The sequence below is a fragment of the Miscanthus floridulus genome, chromosome 1, assembly GCF_019320115.1.
Source record: "Miscanthus floridulus cultivar M001 chromosome 1, ASM1932011v1, whole genome shotgun sequence".
Classification (NCBI taxonomy): domain Eukaryota; kingdom Viridiplantae; phylum Streptophyta; class Magnoliopsida; order Poales; family Poaceae; genus Miscanthus; species Miscanthus floridulus.
Genome location: NC_089580.1, coordinates 160411359 through 160435886, shown reverse-complemented (window position 1 = coordinate 160435886; position 24528 = coordinate 160411359). Strand labels below are relative to the sequence as shown.

Here is a 24528-nt window from a genome sequence, read left to right as displayed (position 1 = left end):
CATTAATAGAAATAAAGATATATTCTTTATTTGTAAAGCTAGGTGTTTGTTAGTTGAGTCTAACACCTTGCTTGATGAAAATGATAGTTAGCTTAGTAGCTTAGTATGCGTATTCTTAGTTTAGGAGTTGCTATTGCTTAAATGATAAGTGTTGCATCATCATCGCATGCATGTAGAGAACGAATTGGCGGAGATCATGACCACCAACGATCATGAGTTCAAGGAGTACGAGGTGGAGATTCTCGTGCAGGAGGAGGTCTCGGAGCCACCACTGACTGACTCAGCTGACACCGAGCCTACCCAAGGCAAGCCTGGGTGCATAACCCCTTATTTTTTATAATCACTGTTTATATATGTTATGTGCATTACATTACAGAAATTTTATGGAAATCACCTTCATAAATATATCTATCCTAAGAGTCTTACTAGTGCAGGTTCGAGTAGCTGCTCTGCTTAGGTTTTTGGTAGCATGAGTAACCTGTCATTACTCACAATAAGTGATTATTATATTTACTCTCATGATAAAATGATGAAAGAAAAAATAGAGACCGGACAGGGATATGGTATGTGTATTGGTGGGTGTAACAGGTTGTGTCCCGAGGCCAAGGGGGCTTAGCTTGGTTACACTATTTTTCCTGTTCATGTTGATTAAGGACCGTTCGTTGCTATGGATGATAGTCAGGTCACAGACTTATTATCTTGAGAACATACTTGCTTATGGAAGCGGGAAGGCTCGTTATGCTCTTGTTGTGGGTTCTGGCTCTTTCTGGACTGACTGTTTGGACACGGGGACAGGTGGAGGTCTAAACATCATACTGAGACTGGGTCTCAAGTGTGGGGGCTTGGAGTCTAAGTTTGGACGGGGACCTAGACCTCTCGACAGGAGTGGAATGGGTTGGTCTTGTTTGTGCCTGGGGTACAAACGGGGCGTGTGTTTTGGGGTATCTAGCTAGGATACATTGGTTCATGAATCGCCGTTTTCATGAGACAGTACAACTTGGCTATGGTCTAACACCGTAGTAAGAACTGAAAGATGAAAGATGGTAAAATGGTTCTGATTGCTCAACTCTTTCTTAAAAGTAGAATAGGTGCTTACCTAGAATGGTTAGCTAATGAAGTAATTATGACTGCTAATAAAACTTGACTGTAAGGATGAACTATTAGTAATGTTTTTCGCAAACAAAAAGAAAACAATAAACCCATATTGTCTATCATACTCCTTGAGAGTCGAGAAACTATTTCCACTAGTCGGGTAAGTCTTGCGAGTACATTGTGTACTCAGGGTTTATTTTACCCCTGTTGCAGGTGCAGCTTGAGGAGTAGCTCTTGTGTGGAGGATTCTTCTGGTGGGCACAGACGGATCCTTTTATCGTTTTCACTAGATGCTTATTTTCATTCTGTTGTTTAATTATCGCACTCTGAACTCTGGTATTGTAATAAATAATTTCTAAAAACTCTTGTTGTATGAATGGACTAAGTATTGTAAGATCGTACTCACTATTGGATTCTGGATGTAAAACGTGGATTGTTTCGAGTTCTCCCTTGGGGTGGGCTCGACAGAACTGTCCGATATAGCAAACTTTTGGGCTGCTTAGTGTTTAGAGAAAGACGAGCGCCTCCGAAAGTGTGTTATTTCGGGCGGTTCTACAACATCATATCTTATGGTCTTGGCTTTACTTAAATTGCTCGTTGCAAATTAGATTCATAGATTGCCTGAAATTGCTAAGAATGCAGAAGGCATATAATTAGTTTGAAAAAAGTCTACATAACTCCATCACTTTTGGCACTTTGGCTACTCCACCTCTAAACTTTAAAACCATCTAACGAGCACATTAAAGCTTCTTGAACCGTTTAATTAACCCCCTGGAATGGTTTTAGCAATCTGTTTTGCCTACGTGCCGCTCAACCTGGTAGCAAAAAACACACTGGCGGTGAGGCCCATCTGTCATACCCCTTCGTCGGTACCCGTCCACTCTTCCCCACCTGCCCCGCTCGGTTTGAGAACGAACCAGGCGAGCAAGAAGCAATCGGAGAAGACGTACGATTGATTAGGCAGGCAGCCGATGCTTCTGGTCCTCGTCCGCCCTGACCCTACTGCTGCCGCCGCCCCGCATGTGCACGCAACAACCTCACACCTCACTCCATGATGTCCCCAGCGACCTCCCGGACTACGACGGGACAGGCGCCTGCTGCCCCGACGACCCACTCAAACTCATCCTCTAGCCACCGCCGTGGACTGAGCGCCGTCGTCATCGCTGGCGGCGCTCGGGACTGCCCAATCCTTTTCCCTGGCCTCGATCCAGACTAGACCATTTGGTGTCCCTTGTGCTCTGTGCTCGCTCGCTACGGCCTACGAGCAACAATTTATATAATATATATAGAGCATGTTGAGTTCGGACTGAACCATAACGTGCAATTGGGGCAAAACATCCACAACCTAGAATCTTGGACTTCACCCAGTGAGGTAGGCTTCTTCTAGTGTTTTAGTATTTAATTTTTAGTATAAACTTTCCCTACTAAATGTCTCATAGTGAGGATTTCCATGTGCATGACTAGTGATAGTGTTTTATTACTAATTAAAAACACTAGGAAAATTCCATTTTGGTAGTGAACACAATATAATGAAAATATGTGCAAGTTCATCGGCAACATTTTTTCCGCTTTGCTAAGACTGACTCCAACGGCGGTACCCAAACCTAAAAATAAGTCTCACACAGTACTTTGCCTATCAATTACCCGCTCCAACAGCTGACCCATCCGCGCGACACATTTTGGCAACCGGGCCAAAGGAAACGCAAAAAAGCGTCCTCTCTCCTCGACCCATATCTCAGCGGCGCGACGGCGTGAAGGAGGCAAGGCAGGAGCGGGAGTCCGGCGTGACCGCGCAGCGGAGGGAGCTCTTCATGTGCGGCCTACGGTTCTTCTCCACGTCCTTCCTCTCCAGCTTGCATCCCCCGCCGCCGCCGCCGCCGCTGCTGTGCGTGTGCGTGTTCGCCTCCCCGCGGCGCACGCGGCCGAAACTGCCCCCGCTGCTCTGCCTCTGGCTCTTCATCTCAATCGACCACTCTACTCTGGTCTACTCTCACCTTGGCTCGTCGCGTTGCTGCTGCTGTCGGTGTGCAGTGCAGTCTCGAGCTAGCCTTTGGTTAGGACAAGAGAGGCTGGAGTGCTGCTGCTGTGCTTTGCTTGCTGCCTTGGGCGGGGTCTGCTGGCTACTCATTTATACAGGGAGTGGGTATGGGCCAGGTGAGAGAGCCTTGTAAAGATGATGCGTTCGTGATTTAGCTGTGCCTGTTGTCTAATTTCGTGCTAAATCTTTGATTCCCGTGCGTTTTTCTTTTTCCTATTTTCGGAGCCCTTTTTGGGGGATTTTTTGTTCTTCGTGTTTGAGCCCGAATCTCGTGGAATTGGTTGAGGGGAAATGTTGCTAGGACCTTAGGGAGCATCTTTGATATGATCCCCCCTCCAAATCCCTCACGAATTCGGCTTGAATTTTGAATTTTGTTTTTGGGGACTTTTTCGTGTTCTTGGCCATGATCTGTTTTTCCCAGAGATTGAGGTTGGTTTGAGCCATGATCTTGTAGGAGTAGCTCGACAACTTCCTTGTGATGGCCTGTGCAAAGTTTGGGAACGAATCATTGTGATTTGACCTATTTTTGGTTGATTTTGTGTCCGCCGTTCTCTGTCTTCGGTTCGTGCATTCTTTTCTGTTCTTTATTTGCAGCATCGCTGTTCTTCAGTGGAGGGGCTCATCCGCGCGAAGGGGCTGCGCACCTCGCCGGATCTTGCGCCGGAGCTCGCAACTTGGTGGCCGGCCATGGGGAAGACAAAGACGGAGGAGCAAGCGGCATCACTGTTGGAGAAGGAAGGTTTTGGGTTCGTGACCCTTTTTCTGTACGTGACTCAAGTCATGAAATAGGTCTCGTGTTTGCCTTCTTATCGTTAGAGATAGTCTAACCACCTTCATTTTAAAGCTTTGCAGCTGCTGGCCTTCCTACTTATAGCTTGATGCATGATCGATGTCATCTAGGAGCGATCAGGTTGTACTTGCACCAAGCTTTTCAACAAGTCGACTATGGCAAAAAAAAAAAAAAAAAAAGCTGCGCAGGCCATTGAACAAGATTGCTCTTCTTTCTCATCTGATGGAGCACCATATGTTGCCTCATCAGGAACACAAACTCCATAAACCGTTTCACAGACTCAACAAAGCCTGCAGTGAGACATACTCTCTCCAGCTTGTAGAACACTATTACTAACACTACCCGCAGTGTGGCCCAGAATGTTGGAGATCCTTTTCTGATTGTATAACCCACCGCTTCCTCATAGCCTGACAGAGAGCAGTGGCGTGGTTGTATCTTTCAATAAGCATGTGCCCTAGTGCTTTATTACTCCTCGATCTTGCCTTCCCTGCATTAGGTAGACTTCAGTCTTCAATTTTCCAATTCCAAGTCCAAGATACATACAAAGAGAGCTAAGCACTCCTATAGAACTAAAAACCACATATAGAAAAAAAAATTGAGGCATGCAAGTTAACAATTCAAATGATTCAAATGATAGGCTCGTAATATATTCATTCAATTCAATTTGAATCATCTCCTAGGATGGTAGTAAGGTTGTCTTTTTTCACAAATATCTGAGTGTATATTTGTATTATCTACTACTACAACAACAACAACAACAAAGCCTTTAAGTCCCAAACAAGTTGGGGTAGGCTAGAGTTGAAACCCAACAGAAACAATCAAGGTTCAGGCACGTGAATAGCTGTCTTCCAAGCACTCCTATCTAAGACTAAGTCTTTGGGTATATTCCATCCTTTCAAGTCTCCTTTTATTGCCTCTACCCAAGTCAACTTCGGTCTTCCTCTGCCTCTCTTCACGTTACTATCCTGACTTAGGATTCCACTACGCACCGGTGCATCTGGAGGTCTCCGTTGCACATGTCCAAACCATCTCAACCGGTGTTGGATAAGCTTTTCTTCAATTGGCGCTACCCCTAATCTCTCACGTATATCATCGTTCCGAACTCGATCCCTTCTTGTATGACCTCAAATCCAACGCAACATACGCATTTCCACGACACTTAGCTGTTGAATATGTCGTCTTTTCGTAGTCTAATATTTTGCACCATACAACATAGCAGGTCTAATCGTCGTCCTATAAAACTTGCCTTTTAGCTTCTGTGGTACCCTTTTGTCACATAGGACACCAGACGCTTGCCGCCACTTCATCCACCCTGCTTTGATTCTATGGCTAACATCTTCATCAATATCCCCGTCCCTCTGTAGCATTGATCCTAAATATCAAAAGGTATCATTCCTAGGCACTACTTGACCTTCCAAACTAACATCTTTCTCCTCCCGAGTAGTAGTGCCGAAGTCACATCTCATATACTCAGTTTTAGTTCTACTAAGTCTAAAACCTTTGGACTCCAAAGTCTCCCGCCATAACTCCAGTTTCTGATTCACTTATGTCCGGCTTTCATCAACTAGCACTACATCGTCCGCAAAAAGCATACACCAAGGGATGTCCCCTTGTATGTCCCTTGTGACCTCATCTATCACTAAAGCAAACAAATAAGGGCTCAAAGCTGACCCTTGATGTAGTCCTATCCTAATCGGAACGTCATCCGTGTCTCCATCACTTGTTCGAACTCTAGTCACAACATTGCTGTACATGTCCTTAATGAGCCCAACGTACTTTGTTGGGACTTTATGTTTGTCCAAAGCCCACCACATAACATTCCTTGGTATTTTATCATAAGCCTTCTCCAAGTCAATAAAAATCATGTGTAGGTCTTTCTTCTTCTCCCTATACCGCTCCATAACTTATCTTATTAAGAAAATGGCTTCCATAGTTGACCTTTCGGGCATGAAACTAAATTGGTTCATAGAGACCCGCGTTATTGCTCTCAAGCGATGCTCGATAACTCTCTCCCATAGCTTCATATTATGGCTCATCAACTTAATTCCCCGGTAATTTGTACAACTTTGAATATTCCCTTTATTCTTGTAGATCGGTACCAATATACTTCTCCTCCACTCATCAGGCATCTTGTTCGATCGAAAAATATGGTTGAACAGCTTGGTTAACCATACTACTAGCTATGTTCCCGAGGCATCTCCACACCTCGATTGGGATACCATCCGGTCCCATCGTCTTACCTCCTTTCATCCTTTTCAACGCCTCTCTGACCTCAGATTCTTGGATTCTCCGCACAAAGCGCCTATTGGTGTCATCAAAAGAGTCATCTAACTGAAAGGTTGTGTCCATATTCTCACCATTGAACAATTTGTATTATCTACTAGTGTAACTTTTTTTTCCTCCTCCTAAAACCTCAGTCTCATGCAAAGATTATGAGTATACATAGCATAGAGTACAAAGGATAGTTTTGCTGTCAGATTCTCAATGCCTAAGTCTTTCCTAAAAAATATGATACCTCCAGAATGTACACCTGAGGTCTCGATAATACAAAGAACAAATATATATGAGAAGGATTTTCCTCAATATGTTGCACAAAAGCATTTTCACATCCTATCTCTGAGAACGAACCTGAATGAGATCCGAACTAACTTAGAGACCTAAAAATACCATTTTGAAACTGGATCGGATAAGCGTCCGTTTGGACCGGGACCTAAAAACACCATTTTGAAGCTGGGTCAAATAAAATCCCGTTTGGACCTGGATAAGAGTGGGTCGGGTAAGCGCCCGTTTGAACTTGGACCTAAAAACACCATTTTAAAACTGGATCGAATATGCACCCGTTTGGAACCTTGGATAAAAAAACACCATTTTAAAACTGGATCGAATAAGCAGCCTTTTGGACCTTGGATAAGGCCTGAACTAACCTTTAACCTTAGGATCCAAAAAAAATAAATACCATTTTGAAACTTTTGAAAACCATGCAACACCCACGGACAACTTTACTTTTGAAACCTATGTATAACAGCCACAGACAACTTTATGGACGTAGTGCATTTCACTGTTCTAGACTTTCTAGTAGTTTTATTTAAGTGGTAAGTATTTATAGAGGTAAGAGAAAAACGAGTCACTGCTACAGTGCAAAAGCAGGGCTGTTCCCATCCAAACGGAGTCTTAGGACTAGGAGTACCAAAGTGCTCGGTAATGTACAGAAGGAGCGAAAATAAACATATAGCCATAAGGGCACAGAACTAAACATCACGGAAGGCTACTAGTGTAACAGTTATTTGTATCGCCCAACGCGCATGCAGGGACGGCACAGGAAGGCGCGGCACATAGCGGCGGGGGCGTGCGCCACGCCATCACATCTTCCCCTGGCGGTGCACGCAGGACGAGCCGGCGCACCCCTCCACGCACTGGTCCACCCGCTCCTCCGCGCGCTGCCGCATCAGCCGGTCCTTCTCCTCGAAGTACACCGACGCCGCCTTCTCCGCTGCGCGCTCCTTCGCCGCGCGCTCGTCCTCGCCGCCCAGGCGGACGTCGACGTGCTGCTGCTGCTGGCCTTGCCCCAGCGTCAGCTTCTCCTTGATCGCGCCCGTCACGTTCCCCAGCGCCCCCAGCAGACCTTGTCCCTGCCCCCTGCGTGCATTTAAATCACACGATTGACAATCATTCGATCACTAGATTTAACTGTTACTATACGGCAGGACATCATACTTAGGGCGTCCCCAATGGCTGACACAGTGCTAGCTAGGAGCACCTGCTCAACCAATCGAGAGGAGAGAGGATGTGAAAAATCACATCGCTAGCGATGAAACAATCGCCTAGCTCGCACGGTTTTCAATATTTTCTGAGTCTCTGACCTGTTGTCCCTGTCTAAGTTCCTTCCTTTCTTTATTATTTCTAGCAAGCACAGCAGCCGGCGATTTGCTTCGTCCGTTGCGGACGCCCTTATCGGTGTCCTGAGTGCTGGCCGTCTCCCTTGCCTTGTCGGCGGCGGTCTGCGCTGTGGCCCAGGTCCTGTCCCTGGCCTCCTGCGCGGCCTCCCTGCTAGCTTCCGTGTACTCGCTCGCCTTCTGCCTGGTCACGTCCTTGGCCTCCCTCGCCTTGTCGGCGGTGGCGCCCATCGTCTCCTGGGCCTTCTGCTTGGTAGCGTCCTTGGCCTGCCTCGCCTTCTCGGCGGTGGTGTCCACGGCCTCCCGCGCCTTCCCGGCCGCCGCGTCCTTGTACTCCCCGAGCTTGTTCTTGGTCGCCTCCGCGGTCTCGCTCGTCTTCTGCGCGACGCTGTCCTTGGTCTCCCGGGCCTTCTCGGCGGTGTAGTCCTTGTACTCGCCGAGCTTCTCGCCCATGGCCTGCGACGTCTGCGACGTCTTCTCCACCGCCGCGTCCTTGGCGCCGCCGAAGGTGCGGCCCACGGAGCTGGCTAAGGACCTGGCGCCCTCCTGCACGCTCTCCAGGATGCCGGCACCGGCGCCGGCGCCGGTGCCACCGCGGTCGGCGCGGGAGCGCGCGATCTCGTCCGCGGCCGAGCGGGCGTTCAACTCCGCCTTCTCGAGGTGCTCGTCCCGCGCCCGCGCCAGCTCCTCCACGGCGCGCCGCGCGTCGGCCTCGGCGCGCGCCTCACGCGTGTTCTGCCTCGATGCCATGGCGGTGGGTCGGTGACTCGGTGTAGCCTCTCTCTCTAGTCTCGGCTTCTCTCGAAACGCAGTAGTGTTTGTTTTGTTTCGCCTGGTCTCTGAGCTACTAGATCGTGTTACTGGGTTTGAAGCGTCGCAGCACACTAGTGAGCAAGCGCCGTGTAGATAAATACCCTGTCCTGAGAAATGAGAGCGGGACACGTACCACCGCAAGGACGGACACGTGGGGTTCATGTAGGCAGACAGGAACCAGTGACACGTAACACGTACGTGACCGGCGCGCCGCTTCGCACCGGAGGCCGACGCGTGCTACCGTGGCTCTGCTGCCGATGCATTGTGCTGCTTGCGACCGTGGTCGGTAATCGTTCTGGACCCTTCGTTTCCTCTGTGCAAAGAAGAGGTGAGCCTGAGCCCATTTACAGCCTGAAAGGGCCGAACGAAGGCCAGGCCGGATAGTCCATTTTGGGCTTGAATTTTCTGGGATGGCCCAAAACCAAACACCAATTATGGACCCTCCTCTTACAAAATGGCCCCGTTCGCTGGGCTGAAACTTGGCTGAAACTGGCTGAAAAACACTGTTCCGGCTGAATTGTTGTGAGAGAAAAATACTGTTTCGGCTGAAAAAAGAAGCCGAACAAACTATTTTTAAGACAAGCGAACGGGGTCCGTGCCCGCTGCTCTACGACGCCCATGCTCTCTCCGCTTCCTTGCGTGCACTCTCGCCGCTTCTCGCACTCGTGCTGCATCTCCGTTAGGGCTGCACAAAATACTCGCGGCTCGTCAACTTACTCGACTCGTGGTCGGCTCGGCTCGGCTCGTTTTAACTTTTTCACGAGCTGAGCTGGAAGTCTAGCTCACTGTTTTAATGATCCAGCTCGGGCCAGCTCGCGGACTGCTCACGAGCTAAGGCCTATCAGTCCACGACCATGAATCCAAAAGATAATGATACTGAACTAGAAATGTCAACATATTCTATTGGTATGTAATCCTTATTTTCAGCTGTTTCATATGGATTTTGATTTTATAATTGTCGTGGTACTTAAATGTTGATTTATGGATTATTTTCCAGGGAGAAGATGATGATGCTAATATTGAATTTATGGACTTTTCCTAAGTCTGTGGTGGCAAGCAACTAGTAAGTATGCTGGAACTGCATGGATCATGGATGGACCAACTATGTTGCATAGTTGATACTTTTGATGAACCTGATGTGTATTAATCATGTATGGTTGCATAATAGTAGACGTGACATTCTAAACTTAATGTAGCATAAATATTATAAACATGTGTGTCATATTTTTTTAGTAGCTCGCGAGTTAAACAAGCCAGCTCGAGCTCGCTAACGAGCCGAGCTGAGCTACGCCTCTAGCTTGTAATATTAACGAGCTGAGCTGAGCTGGCTCGTTAGCCTAATGAGCCAGCACGAGCTGGACCGAGCCGAGCCGAGCTGGCTCGATATCCAGCCCTAATCTCCCTCGACTGGGCGTCAAAGCTGCCGGTGACCACGACAGGACGCGCCGTGGCGTTGATCAGGGAGTTCGCAGACAAGGAGAAGGTGGTGGCCAGCCAACGGCGCCATTGCAATATGTGTAACACTAAATCTACTTTTGTAATATCCAAATAAAACATTTGCAATATATATTTGACGACAAATGAAACATTTGAACCATACGTCTGAAACATACGTGTGTAGCCCATTGCAACATGTGCAACACCAAGATCTATTTTTAAAACATCCAGATGAAACATTTGCAACGCACGTCTGAACAACCTGAAACACTTGAAACATAAGCTTGCAACATGAGTATTTTGTTATCGCAGCATATGCAACATCCGATATTTACTTTTGCAACACCCAGATGAAACACTTGAAATAAAAGACTGAAACATTTAAAACACAACGTTCGTCCGTGTGGCCACGGCCTACCTAATGGGGACTGTGGTAGCCAACACAAGCTCGGGTTAGGGGGGACGTCAAGAACAACGACCCAGCATACACCTTCGCTACAGGACTTTCTTTCCTACCATGGTGTCTTCGGCTGACCGCGGTAGACGATGTCCCGGACAACAACGACCTCTTACTGGTGGCACCGGGTTGGTGGTGGCCCGGTGACGCCATGACTGCGATGGCGCGAGGTGGAGTGGGCGTGGCAGGGAATAGGGCGCGGGCATGGCCAGCGATGGGGTGTGGCGCGGTGGGCCAGAGTGGAGCATGTGGATGCGAGTTTGAAGAAAGAGGTAGGGCAGGAGCACGGTGTTGGTGAAGGCTAAGAATGAGTGGATAAGAATTAATTAGAAATGAGTGGTTGTTGTTGCCTGTGGGATAGCCTGGAGTCCGTATGGTATTTCCAAGCGTCGGATGCTCGGGCAGAGTATTATCGAAAATAAAAAGGACGAGAGCAAGAGCATGAATCTGAGGGCCTAACTCCATGCCCAATGTCCGATGGTAGTAGGTTTGATACCAGCTCAGCTGAGATTCGATCTAGCTAGTAGTACCAGCGAGCGAGGAGAGGAAGAGGACCATGGCATGCCCTTTGGGTCCACGGATTTGGATCATGCATGCGTGTGGTTGCACCTTCCGGTAATCCGGATGACACTGGTGGTTGCGAAATAATCGTATCTGTGGTGCCATGCCAGTTCAAACCCAACAGCGCCCCGCGCCCACGCCCTCCGCCCCACCTAACAAGGGATCCAGCAGCTGCCGCATTTTGGCCTAGCTGTTAAGTTCAGCCTGTTCGGTTGGCTGGTTCGTATCGTTGCTGGTTGGTAAAAAGTATTATTAGCTAGTTTGTGTGAGAGAAAAATATTGTTCCGGCTAAAAATTTACGATCGTTCACGACAAGCCACAGCCAAACGAACAGGCCACAAATCCGCCTCTTGCCAGTCTCACGCGTTCCGGGGGAGCCGGCCTTTTGGCCGGATCAGCAGATTATATTTTCTAGGCTGCCTGTGTCGCTTGGGCGCTCGGAGAGATGAGCACAAGGAGAAATTCTACGTTTCGGTCACAGCCTGCTGGACAGTTTGCTGTGAATGCGAACGGTGGAAGGAAGAACCGAAAATGAGACAGGTTTGCCGCGTTTGGCCGTAGTTTGAGGCGAAGGCGGGAAGCAAGATCCCCGGATGGGACGGGAATCTGGTGGCGTTGTCATTGCTGTTTTCCATGATGTTCACAAGCTCCTTGTGTCCGGTCCAGTTCCATTATTGGTCATCCCAGATCCATACATAGGCACCGTTTAGTTTCCAAAAAATTTTGCGCAGTACCCGTCACATCAAATCTTGCGGCACATGCATGGAGTATTAAATGTAAACGAAAAAAAACTAATTGCACAGTTGGATGAGAAATCGCGAGACGAAACTTTTGAATCTAATTAGTCCATAATTAGACACTAATTACCAAATACAAACGAAAGTGCTACAGTAGCCAAAACCCAAAATTTTTTGGATCTAAACGTGCCCATAGTAGTATTGATGCGGATTTTTTTTTCTTTTCTAGTAAACGCCCTATTCGTTTGGTCGTAAACTATCGTAAATTTTCAATCAGAACAGTATTTTTCTCTCATACCAAACCAGTCAGCAGTAATAATTCACGATCGTATACAATCATATCAACGCCAGCCGAACAGTGCTGAAAGAATTGAGAAAAGGGTATGCTTGGCCTTGTATGTACAACAAACATCACGGGCAGTTTGGTTTAGGGGCGTAAAAACCTTGTTTAAAAAATTAAGCCGTTGCAGCTACCAACGTACAGTACAGGTCACCCGGTCTCCTCCTATGTCCGGTCCGGGCGTCCGGGCGTCCGGCCATCCCCAAATCCCCCTCACGCACACTCGCACAGCGACAGCGGTAGCCCTGTTCGAAACGGAAGAAACCAAGCGCAAACCAACGCCGAGCCCGCAGACGGACAGGCACGACGCCAGTCGCCAGTCCACTCTCTCCCACCATTCCGCCACGCCCACGCCTCGCTTCTGCTGCCCTCTGCTCTCCTCCCGCTACAAAAGAACCGCACCAATTTCACGGGAGCGCCCTGCTCCCTCCGATTCCGGCGTCCACTCTTCGTTCGCGGAAATCGCTCGGAGCTCGCCGGCGGTGCCCCGCGCTCGATTCCGGGAGAGGGGGGGGGGGGGGGGGGGGGGCGGTGGAGTGGCCGCTCTGATAGTGAGCGATGGCGGCCGCGTCGAGGAAGGAGGAGGAGAGGAACGAGCGGATCGTGCGGGGGCTCCTCAAGCTGCCGCCCAACCGCAGATGCGTCAACTGCAACGGGCTCGTAAGTGCTCCTTTTCCGCACTGTTCGATGTGGCCCGCAGCTTCTGATACGCTGGCGGTGCTCAATGTTTGCTCACTTTGCCGGCCTGTGCTTGTGCGTCTGTGACTTCTGATCCAGGGGCCGCAGTACGTGTGCACCAGCTTCTGGACCTTCGTCTGCGTCTCCTGCAGCGGCATCCAGTGAGTGCTGCCTTGCCATTTTTTTCCGCGCCTGCTACTGGATTCCGTGCACGTATGTTGTTATCAGCATTGCTCTCTTGTTATTCTGTCACGTTTGCTGGAATGGGATATGCAATGCGCCATGCGCGTTTATCCAAACAGCGATACATTCTAGTCGGCGGTACTCGATGGTTTCAGTTCAGTGCCAAAGCTTGTGGAGTTGAAGGTTTAATGCATTCTTTTGCCACCGTAATGCGAATAGATGTCGCTGTGTCAAAACTTTCGAATTCAAGTTTTTTTAGATAAGGGAACAAAGTTCTGCAGAAGATGACTTAACTAGTCGGATTTGCACATGCTGATGTTTTGATCTCTTCTAGTACTATTATCCTAACACACTGATCGATGCACTTGTAGCCGAGAGTTCACGCACCGTGTGAAATCCGTCTCTATGTCAACGTTCAGCACGCAAGAGGTCGAGGCTCTCCAGAAGGGTGGGAACCAGGTGAAGACATCCACTGAGTTTGTTGTTTTTTGAGGCTAGGGGATGCCCTTTTGGTTCATGTGGTAACACTTCAGCTGATTGATACAGCGTGCCAAGGAATCATTCCTGAAGGACTTTGATACCCAGAAAATGAGGCTACCTGATAGCAGGTAATGAGTAATCCAACCACTTTTATGTGTGTGTCTTTTACTTGTCAAGCACATGCTCTGACTATAACCTGTTGTTGCAGCAACATTGGCAGTCTTAGGGAATTCATAAAAGCTGTCTATGTGGAGAGAAGGTATGCTGGTGGTAGATTTTCTGAAAGGCCTCCAAGAGATAAACAGGTAAATTTGGATGAATCTTAGAATTCTAGTTGTTTTTTTTATTGCCTCTCATCTTGGTACAGCTGTAGCATCTGTTCGTACACACGCACGTCCACACAACACACACGCACACAACTCATACCACCCGTGTAAAAACAAACCTACAACTACACTCAGATCTGAAGACCGCGTCCTTATTGAGATCACCGAAATCCTCTGATTTCGTAGGCGACGGAACGATCCGATTGTAGCATCACGCGGGAGAGGCACACGCTTGAACCAGTCTCAACCAGTCCAAGTGGAGACTGTTGAAAATGGGAACAAAGCCCCGGTGAGCACCTGTGTGAGCTGAGACTCGAACGCAGGCGGGTGTGGACGCGCACCTGGCGTCGTTGCCAACCGCACTACGTGCGGTCCTCGAATTCTAGTTGTTATCCTGCCTGAAAATTGTCCTTCGTCGGTTGAGTGGCTTCAGCAAGCCTGCTGCTGTATCTGTAGATGTCACTGAATACTTAAGGAGGTGTACTTGTGATTAGAGTTCACTTATGTTTTATTCATTAAGTAAAGCCTTCTTGTAATGTACCTATCCTAGCATATCTTGCAGCAATGCATCTTTCTGAAGTAAATTATATTACATCTTTGCAGAACCAAAAGGCCCATGAACAAGAGCATAGAAGGCCAAGTTCCTACCATTCATTTTCACAGAGCCCACCTTATGATTGCCAGTATGAAGAGAGGCACAATGGCAAGCAATCTGCATTTCTAAGTAGGAAGCCTGGTTCAGATAGGGGGCGTGAGGGGAAGATTTCTGGATATTCTTACAGTTCACATAGCTTGCGTGAGAGAATGTCTCAGGATGGATTTACTGGTGAGAGTTGTGGATCGAGGACTTCTAACTGCTCAGGGTCAAGCACGGGTGATACAGTTAAATCTGCACCACAATCACCTAATTTTCCTGATAATGTATGTTTCAGTCCCCCTGTGCTACAAGATCAATCAAATGTACAGAGTTCTTGTGGACTCACTAGTTTACAGGTGGGTAGAAATATCTTTTTTTCAAAACCATCAACTCTCATTTCTATCGCATTAAATAAATATTCTAGTCTCTTTTGCAGAGAACTGTATCAGCAGGAAACATAGATTCTGTCTCTCTTAAATCAGGCAAGTCAAGCTTATTTGATTTTATTTTTGAGGATGATAATGTTCAAAGAACTGAAAAATCCACAAATTCCGCTGCTCCAAGTTTCATAGTCTTCTCTGATGATATTAGTGCTCCAAATCAAGATTTCGAAGCTACTCAGGAACATAATGTAACTACCATGGATCAATCTGTTGATCTATTTTCAAACATGCTTACTGAAACTCCATCTGCTGATAAAGTGATACCAGCAGCTTCGTCAATGGACAATGCTGGGTGGGCTACATTTGATACATCTCCAGAACAAAAGCAACCTGCACTCACTGGGCTTTCTTATGTTGCTGCCACAAGCATTGATAAACAGGCTGAGAATCGTGATTTGTTTTCATTTGAATCAAATGATGAGCTAACATGGTTTCAGAGCTCTAAGGATGATACTTCAGTTACCAATCAGAATCAGTCTACTGCTACATCTCTTGATACAGGCAGTTCTCAGGTAAGGAAAATTATCTATTTTGAGTCAACATTTGTTCACAATAAAATGAAGTTTGCTCCTTGTAAAATATGGCACACTTTTTTGAATATTTGAAATCATTTGCTTTTCTGAATAGGCTAGTGACACTATCATTTATCAAGTTCTGCGATAAACTGTCTTGTGCTTCATACCTTTGTTTCAATTGTTAACTTTCTCTTCCTCGTTCCTCTCCAGCCTTGGAGTACTTTCGATGCCTCCAGCACCCAGTACACTGTCAAGGGAGACCTATCATTAATGACTTCTAGATTGCAAGAGCCTAAAAGACCAATAGACAGAAATAGTTCTCAGGTGGGTAAACATGAATAAGGGAGTTACTTTTTGGCTGTTGAAATTTTGTTAGGTTATTTTTGCTTCTAACTCTTACTGTGGTTGTTATTTATTTGCAGCTTTGGCATTCATTTGATGATGCTAATGAGGTCGTTTTTGCTAAGCCGCGAATTGAAGACCACGGCAATGTAGTAAGCATTTCCCTTTCAACCAGCAATCCATTTATGTGCTCTGTAGTTTCAAAGGTATACCTTTTTCCTCTTCCGTTTTTGTATGGTATGAATAATCCAGTACTAAGGATATTTCCTTCCATGTAGGAATCTTGTGATGATGATTCCCATATAGTATTCATGGGTGAATTGTCACCTAATACATTGATTGCTGCTTCCGCAGAGCCATCTCTGGTATCTTCCATTCAGTGATATGGCTTCTGTAGTTCCTATGCCATTTAGCTTTTGGTATACAGTTTCTATCAAGATTTATTTAGGGTTTATACATTACTCTTGTTTACAGGGTGGACCCTCTACTAAGCAGATGCCATTAAATCCATTTGATCTTCCATTTGACACTCAGTTGGGGACTCCTGATCTGGTATCCTAATGCCATTTCTTCCTTCCATTGATAAAGTTTTTCTTTGATTGATAACCTTCCGCAAATGGGTTCCTCTAGATGGCTCCTGTAACCAGTAGAATCTTGCAAACTGTATAATGCATCATTAATATAGCCTAAAGCATTCCGCTGCTGTGCAAAGCTATAAGTGCTATGCCTGATAGAATCTGCAAATCCATAACAGTCTAGAACACTGTTGATATATGTTTTCAACATCAAGGATGTCATAGTCATGTGACATCAGCAAAAGCATCATATTGTCAGAGGTCTGATAGCATATAAATTTAGAAAGTTCATGATTGAATCATACAATATCTCAATTGATGGTGGCTCATGAAGTCCGGTCAATTTTCAGAGTTCTATTTTACTTGGACTAGCCATTTACCCATGTCTGAGTACTACACTACTACAGAGTACATAAGCAGATTTGGCTGTAACCGAGATTAGATAATAATTATAATCATGTACTTGTAGGAGTCGACTGTATTCCAGTCAACCAAGTAATCTGCGATGCTGTTTCAATTATGGCTGATAGTCTATTCGGTGCTGTAGAACAAATCATTACCTAACCTTAAAATTCAGTCCTATTCCCGACTCCCGACCTGCAGTCTGTATCAAGTGATGGCCAGCATGGTCAACTTGCCACCAACATCCTGGACTATACTTGCTATCAACTTTCTGACATGCTCCAATCTTTTGCAGTTCATGGACGTAAGTTCATTGCAAGAGGCCTTGCCTAGTCCAGATCTGCCAGCTTTCCTTGATGGTTTACCTGAAAGATGGTTCCCCAGCAGTTCTTGTGCTTATGTTCCATCAGCGTCACATGGTATGCTCTCCTGGATCTATCAATGATTATATTTCTACCGTTCACAACTTCACATCAAAACCACCGGACATGACTGGAACAGCCTGTGCATATTCAGGTGGACTACCGTGCCTTCTCGAGCAGGGCCCGAACTCTTCGTTGCGGTAAGTTGCTCCCCTCTGCTGCATGCTTTAGTATAAACCAGGTATCGTTATTCAGGCTATCTGCTGATATTGGTTTTGTCGATCTAGGAATATACCTGTGGGCACTGTATCAACTGGAAACCCTTTTGTATAGAGAGCATCACAGTGAAAAATCTGCGTCTTGGACTTGGCATGTTCCTTTAGTGCAATGAACTTAGAGCTAGGAATCTTTTCTGTGAGAACCCGGACACCGTGCAAGGTGATCAGAGCGGGTGGGGAATATGATAGCACCTCCAGGACTCGCTGGAGGAATGTTTAGTGATTATGAGTTTCTGCCGGAGGAATGTGTATATTCTTTCTCCGTTCATGTACTCTAAAATGGACAGGATTATTCAGCACTGCGGGGCATCCTCTGTGGTACATCTCTTTCTGATACCTACAAACGATATGGATGACTTCATCCAATCCAATCCAATTGTCCAAGTTGTTCAAGTACATGCACGTTTCCTGCGGATATATATATATATATATATATATATATATATATATATATATATATATATATATATATATATATATTACCAAAGCGACGGGGGGTACCTACTTACCTTCTGACGAGAACTCGAAACTCAAAATTTGAATTTTAAAATTCTCGAGTTACTATTCACAGCACTATTCAAATTCAGATTTACTATTCAAATTCGCGGCTACTATTCAAATTCGGGATATGAACAGTGCCCGAGCACTCACCGGGAGTGGCTCAACCACTTCACTATTCAAGGCAAGTGTCGCTTTCACGCTCAAATATTTTATGCACGCCGGATGAGCGAGCGCTCAATTAGTGAATATAAATATTGATATGTCGCTTTCGCGATTAGCTAATCTGGTGCTTAGTGAATATGCTTATGCGGATTATTTCTAAGGATCTTCTGCAGGCTGGCGAGACCAAAAGTTCAACCGGTCGTGCGTACTATGCTTGTGACAGTCCTACCCGGTACTCACCGTATGCATCACTAACTTGCTTCAGAACTAGACTAACCCGGTCTACTCCCTTGCTATCCCCAGCTACGAACACACAGGACTCAGGCTCTATCGTCTCCCCAGGCAGTTCCACCCAAGGGGAACACTTCTCTGCGCATACAGTGTTCTCTATAAACACCGCTATCTGGGCTAACACGAGAACAACACACGCAGAGGTTTCTCCTCTAGGGTCCCTAGCATAGAGATGTCGCCCCATATGAACGAGCTTGAAGGAAGGCAGGGATTCAAACGGAAAAGCTGAATTCATTTCCACAGAGCAAGCTTACATACGGCTTTTCCTTTCGGGAAACCCTAAGCACTTAGCACAAACTTTAGGGATTATCTTACAAGCGCAGGATGATCACGGGGACCTCCTTTATTCTCTAATTTACAAAGGTGGAGTGATACAACGGTAGTGGGTGATTACTATTATTCGTGGATGATTCTCAGAATGCTCCTGAGATCATGTCTTCATGTGTATGTGTGTGGGTGGAGAGTTGGTGGAGTGGGTGGTGGATGAGAGTGGGTGTCTTCGGTGTCTGGTGGTTTGCTCCGATGCTGAATGCCGATGATCCATAAATGCGCCCGGCGTCCCGCTTTATAGCACTGAGGGAGCGTCCTTCGCGCTTATCTTCTGGAGTTCCTTCGAGGCGATGTCTTCAATTATTTAATTGAGGAGCCTTCGTGCTTAAGGAAGCGTCTGGCGTCTTCAATTATCATCCTTTACTGTTGCCTGGACAGCTGGACAGAGAATAATTGTCCTGGCTACAGTAGAGTGACTGTATATTCCTTTTGCGCTGTCCTCCATCGCGCACAGATAATATCCTTCTGGATATTCTTTGGTATGGTCTTCCACGCCCGAATGATTGATGTTGCAAACATCAAATCAAGGATAGGCATGCGGTATTATCTGGCATGTATTATTATCTCTTCCCCCAAATAAATTGTTGATAACACCTTATCAACATAAGGAGTATATTTCTTATATGCACATATATTGATATTGAACTAAGTTTATATTGACTCTTCAATATTTTCTTCGTTGTCCACTTCTTCAGGTTGCCATATTTCATACCAGGACAATAATTCACGATATTCTTTTCGTAATTGACATTCTTTGCCATAACTTGGCTTTATTAGTCTGTCAACTTCTCTTTGTATTATACTATATCTTCAATAGTATTCTCTCAAGAATACTTTTATTATTTTATTTTGGTACATCATATAATATTCAGAAGCAAATTTGGTATTCCCTTCTAATTCTTTTGCTTCACTGAAAATTCTTCAATTATCATGGTTCGTGTCTTTTACGAACAACTCTTCATAATTTTGCCATGAGTCTGAAGTCCATGTAGTAGGAAATTTGTATGATCCTTTTGTAATATATATATCATGGCATGCTGGTCTTATTGGTTGTGTAAACTTTGGTGGATTAGAACAAAACTTAATTTTGTATCTACCTTGAATGCATGCTAATTTCTTACAAGCTTCTTTGATAGCTATTCCAAGGTCTGATTGGAGTATCTCTTCAAGTGTACCATATATATCATGGACTAATCTATGATCAATAATAGTCTGTAAAGATATATCATCTCCAATATTTCTTTGTATACTTCTGAAATATTTTAAATTTATATCAGCCTTCAATATTAAGAATCTTTGATGAGGCTTAACAATTAATTTATCATCAAGATGAAGTAAAGGAAAAGTATTTGTATTCACAATTATTCCTAGATGTCTTTCTTTACCTTGGTATAATTTCATAAAGTATTTTTGTATATCATGAAAGGTTTTGTAATGCCTTTCAGCATATTTCTTCCAAATTAGATCTATAATATCACGAGTAAAGTATGACAAAGTTTGTTCAGTCTTAAAACTTAATCTAGGTATGAGAAACTCTTGTGGAATATTGCTTAAATATTTGTTTCTTTTTTCCTCTAGAATTACTTCTTTTCCTGATTGCACTTTATTTTCTTCATATATTATTTTAGCTTCTGAGTTCTTTTTCATATTGCTTTGCTGGTTTAAACATGACATGCATGCTTGTCTTAAGCATAGCCTACATGTTGCTCTTTTTGCTGGATCTTGATAATATATGCAAAATACACAATTTATATTAGAATCACCTTTTTTATGATCCCACTTGTGCTTGCAATTTATTTGATCCCTCATTTCTATCTTTAATCCTGCTAACTCATCAATTAAATCTAACTCTTCATCACTTGATTCTTTTTCTTCATCATATTCTATTTCATCTGTCTCTATAATTGAATATATTGATTCATCATCCATTATATCATCATCACAGACTAAGATATTTTCATTCACACTATCTATTATTTGAACATTTTCTTGTTCTTCTTGCTTATTGGAATACCTTTTCTTGTCTTTGTTAGGACATGTTTTGCTTAAGTGATCTGGCGAGTTGCAGATAAAGCATCTACATGAACTATCATAATTTTTTCTAGGATTATATCTTCTTACATTTCTCTTATGGAGGAATGGAGCTCTATTGTCTGATCTTCTAAGGAAATAACGTCTCTTTGTCTTTACATTTCCTTTCTTATAATTCTTAGGATATTTCTTATTTCTAGATCTCTCTTCTCCATATGTTAATGGTATTTGAACTATTTTATTGCAAAAATTATAGTCCGATTGTTTCATTGATCTTTGGGCTTGTATGTTGGTGCATATTTTTCTTAACTGTTTGAAGACAAATGTTATAGCCTGAGAGATATTATATTCTTTACCAATAGTTTCCTTTTTATATTCTTCTAATATCATAGAACCTAAAGGCTCTGGTAATTTATTAAAATATTTTTCTACTATACCTTGGTTATAGCCTTGCTTGGCAGTAGTAGCATTATACAAATAGTGTTGAGAAAATTCTTTTATTCCTTTCCAGCTTGTCAGTAACAATTTTTCTATTTCTTTTAATCTTTCATTCTGTAAAACAGTAAATCCTAATTCAGGATCTTCACCTATTACAATGCTTGATATAATATTTGTAAAATTATATGGATTACTACCAGCCATTTTTAATTGGGCATAATGGTTAGGGAAAGCTTCTACCCATTGTTCCCATAAAACTTTGACTGATTCACCTAAAAATGTTTCTAAATATGTAATCATATCTTCTACTCTATTTCCAATATTATGCTGATTTTATATATACTTTTGGACTATCAATCTTTTCCATATGCTAATTATATTTGACCAATCTATAGGATCATGTGCTGCTAAATTTAGTATAGCACCATCACTTTTATAATTCTGGAATTGCACCTTCTTTTCAAATTCTCTTCTTTTTGAACCCATATGCTTATATTGTCCAGGTATATATCTATATGCAGGCTCTTCTTTTTCTGGTGGCCAAGTTCCTGGTTTTCTAGTTGGTCTCTCACTTTCTCCTTCTATCTTTATTTCAGGACCTCGTCTTCTTTTTGATGTACTTGGATCTATTTCCATTGCTTCTATGGCATTATTTTTAGGCAACTTTTTATTTTCTAAGGGGTTTATGAGAGTTATTGAGTTATTACTGCATATCTCAATTATATCTTCATTCTCTTCTTCATAGCTTTTAGTAAGAGCTTATTATTAATTTCCCATTGCTCATCTTCGCTTATATCATTATCTTCTATGTCGTTTATCTTATCCTTGCTATGTTCTAATTCTTTTTGGACTTCCCTTACCCTGTTATCTATTTGTTTTGACACAAAGTCATTTTTCTTTATTGGAATGCTAAATTTCTTAGCATTTAATTCTCTATCTTTCTTGATATTATCAAGTCTACATATTTCTCGTCTAAAGTAGAGTTCCCTTTCTCTTATAGCAGCCCATTTGCATATCATGGAGGTTTTATATTCATCATGAATTTTGCTTAGCTTTTGCTTATAATGATTTATTTCATTATCTATATCTAATTTTTCCATAAATTCACATATGCTATGTCTTCTGTTTTCTTTCAATTTTGCCTCTGAACTGGATGCTTCTAAATCATCTAAACTTTGTTCTTTATAATCTACAAACCTAATACTAGTCAACCCTCTATTATTTTCATAGCTTATGTAATCTTTAGGTTGTTTTAAAATTTTTGGTTCTATTAATGAGCTTATATTCCATTCTTCTCCTACTCTTTCTTCAGAACTTATTTTCAGAGGACTCATAAATTTTATTCCTTTAGATTGCATACTTTCTACCACATTGTTTACATTTACCTTATATCTGGTTCCACTTCTATTGGTTAACCTTTGTAACAGAACCGACCAATTATACGAAATTAAGTAAGAAAATCATCCGCCAGAGCAGACGCTTTAGCAAACTTAAGCCCGTATAACCCGGTAGTCCGTGAAATCACGAAGGATTTCAAACCAACTCATGTCCCAGCCATGATCGTAATAAGTTTAGCGGTCACCAATCACATATTACATAAAAGTTTGCATACAGATACATCAGAGTTTAAACATAGTTATTACAAAACAAGTTCAAATAAAAAGTAGCGGAAGTCATTTGTTTAAAACCACACACACTCACACGGAGTTCAAATATAGTGCCAGCGAATGATCATCTCCAACAAAAGCATCAGATGAGACGTAAGGAATGACCATGCCCATGGTCCTAAGCATCACCCATCGCAGGATACAGGCAGTTGATACAGTAGCCATAGTACATCTGCCCATCTGCAACAAGTGGGAATAAAACCCTGAGTACGAGAAGGTACTCAGCCAGACTTACCCGACATAACCGAAAATAAATGACACCAAGGATTATGAAGGGCTTTATAGTAGGGTAGCTGACTCATTTGCAAAAGAAGCATTTTTAGCATTTCAAGAACCTTTCTAAAAGCATTATTGCCAAGTTAATTATTATTAACCTGTCCACTAGAATTGCACCTATACTAGAGTAAACATGTGATTAAGCAGATAATGATAACCAATGATCATTAAGTAACTTCCATACCGTCATATTCATTATAACTGTCCAAGTGTTCCATAACATTTACTACGATGAAGTCACTCAAGTCAAGTGCTCACTATCCAGGAGCGATGGCGATTCGAATCGATTCCTAACCAGCTGGTGATTTATTCCTTACACAAACCTCACTCACCCGCTAAAGTGAGATATTGATCACCGAGCCAACTTTCCAGGTATCTCGAGTTTGCCAGGAACCACATGTACCCGGGGGCCGACCGACTGCACTTTGGTCTTATCATCCCGCCCCCGTTTCCTACCACACCTGCTTCGGCACAGTGCGCTGCGGGCAATCTACTCGGCCCGAAAAATCTCCCAGCTTCGCGGTCGGAAGGTACTTTATCCGGCCAGCTAAATGTAAGGCATGCGTTCAACATGACTCGAGGCCCAACAACGGTCGGTCCTTAATCGACACAGACGGAAACACTACAGTTCAAAACTCTGCAAGTCTCCGTCCGGTCTCAACTTCATTTAACCCTTAGTTATACCATGACTTCATAGTCATCCAAGCAGATCCAGGTAACCACCTATAGCTCGCAGGTGACAGGAAATCACCCGACTTCTACCGGTCTAAGCCAGCTAAGCATTGACTCGACTGCGGATACCAGGGTAACAAGGATATAGTATACAAAGGTAAACAAGGTATAATGCAGCAACGGTTGCAAACAACTCCTGAACGTAATGCATCAATTTAAAGTAAAACATTTAATTAATTAATTGCAAACCGGGAGAAAATGCTCCGGGGCTTGCCTCTCTCGAAGGAGCTCGGACGGTGATCGGGGCACTCCGGAAGTTCCTCAACGTCCTCCTCGTCGACTTCTGGCACTTCCTGCTGCTGCGCCTCGAGCTGCTCCTCGGGCTCCTCGGTTATGACGACTGGGTTCTCGGTTTGCGATCCTGTATGATGCAATGCGCGTAAGTGATTATGCAAACGGTGCATCGAAGGAGATGAATGCAATGGATATGTTTAAATGCAAGGTAGTCAACATCATCCACGAAACTATAATACAAGCACATGTCATCTACTGCATTTTCTTCTACTACTATTATGTTAAGTTAACCTATCTTATGAAATGCTTCAAAGATACACCAAAGCTTTACTAATTTCTTAATCACACTTAAAGCGACACTTGCTTAAACCTTAATTAATAATAGGTTTGAATAGCAACATATATTTCTGATGCTCCTAAAAATCTGAGAAAATTACAGTAGCATAATACTACTCTAAACAGACTACCATAAAAATTTCATGGCATT

The 24528-nt window shown here is 44.0% G+C and overlaps 2 protein-coding genes and 1 pseudogene across 5 annotated transcripts; 1 reads left to right on the top strand and 2 right to left on the bottom strand.

The window, feature by feature from the left end:
• Positions 1 to 7164: 7164 nt before the first annotated feature.
• On the bottom strand, positions 7165 to 8664 carry LOC136499823 (late embryogenesis abundant protein 1-like). 2 transcript variants are annotated; one of them, XM_066495343.1, is made up of 3 exons: positions 7865 to 8664; positions 7678 to 7680; positions 7165 to 7549 (listed from the first exon to the last, which is right to left on the bottom strand). In XM_066495343.1, the coding sequence occupies exons 1-3, from the start codon at positions 8561 to 8563 to the stop codon at positions 7280 to 7282; spliced, it is 972 nt and encodes a 323-aa protein (XP_066351440.1). In that variant the 5' UTR covers positions 8564 to 8664; the 3' UTR covers positions 7165 to 7279. The 2 variants fall into 2 exon arrangements, 1 of the variants encoding a protein (XP_066351440.1); XR_010769995.1 differs by having other exon boundaries at positions 7442 to 7556; positions 7635 to 8664.
• Positions 8665 to 12684: 4020 nt separating this feature from the next.
• LOC136499807 (probable ADP-ribosylation factor GTPase-activating protein AGD14) lies at positions 12685 to 17750 on the top strand. 3 transcript variants are annotated; one of them, XM_066495340.1, is made up of 14 exons: positions 12685 to 12818; positions 12936 to 12997; positions 13391 to 13478; positions 13566 to 13627; positions 13708 to 13804; positions 14429 to 14818; positions 14899 to 15417; positions 15631 to 15744; positions 15843 to 15914; positions 16041 to 16127; positions 16237 to 16314; positions 17035 to 17158; positions 17241 to 17301; positions 17389 to 17750. In XM_066495340.1, the coding sequence occupies exons 1-14, from the start codon at positions 12717 to 12719 to the stop codon at positions 17432 to 17434; spliced, it is 1902 nt and encodes a 633-aa protein (XP_066351437.1). In that variant the 5' UTR covers positions 12685 to 12716; the 3' UTR covers positions 17435 to 17750. The 3 variants fall into 3 exon arrangements, with proteins under 3 accessions (XP_066351437.1, XP_066351431.1, XP_066351430.1); XM_066495334.1 differs by having other exon boundaries at positions 15843 to 15968; positions 17256 to 17301; XM_066495333.1 differs by having other exon boundaries at positions 15843 to 15968.
• A 2373-nt stretch (positions 17751 to 20123) lies between these two features.
• On the bottom strand, positions 20124 to 21768 carry LOC136466315 (uncharacterized; annotated as a pseudogene).
• Positions 21769 to 24528: the final 2760 nt, after the last annotated feature.

Bases quoted from the DNA above. Each gene is read 5' to 3' on its own strand.
- LOC136499823 (XM_066495343.1), bottom strand. From the start codon at position 8,563: ATGGCATCGAGGCAGAACACGCGTGAGGCGCGCGCCGAGGCCGACGCG.
- LOC136499807 (XM_066495333.1), top strand. From the start codon at position 12,717: ATGGCGGCCGCGTCGAGGAAGGAGGAGGAGAGGAACGAGCGGATCGTG. The intron at 14,819-14,898 runs GTGGGTAGAAAT...TCTCTTTTGCAG, and splicing joins GTGGACTCACTAGTTTACAG to AGAACTGTATCAGCAGGAAA. The intron at 15,418-15,630 runs GTAAGGAAAATT...GTTCCTCTCCAG, and splicing joins TTGATACAGGCAGTTCTCAG to CCTTGGAGTACTTTCGATGC.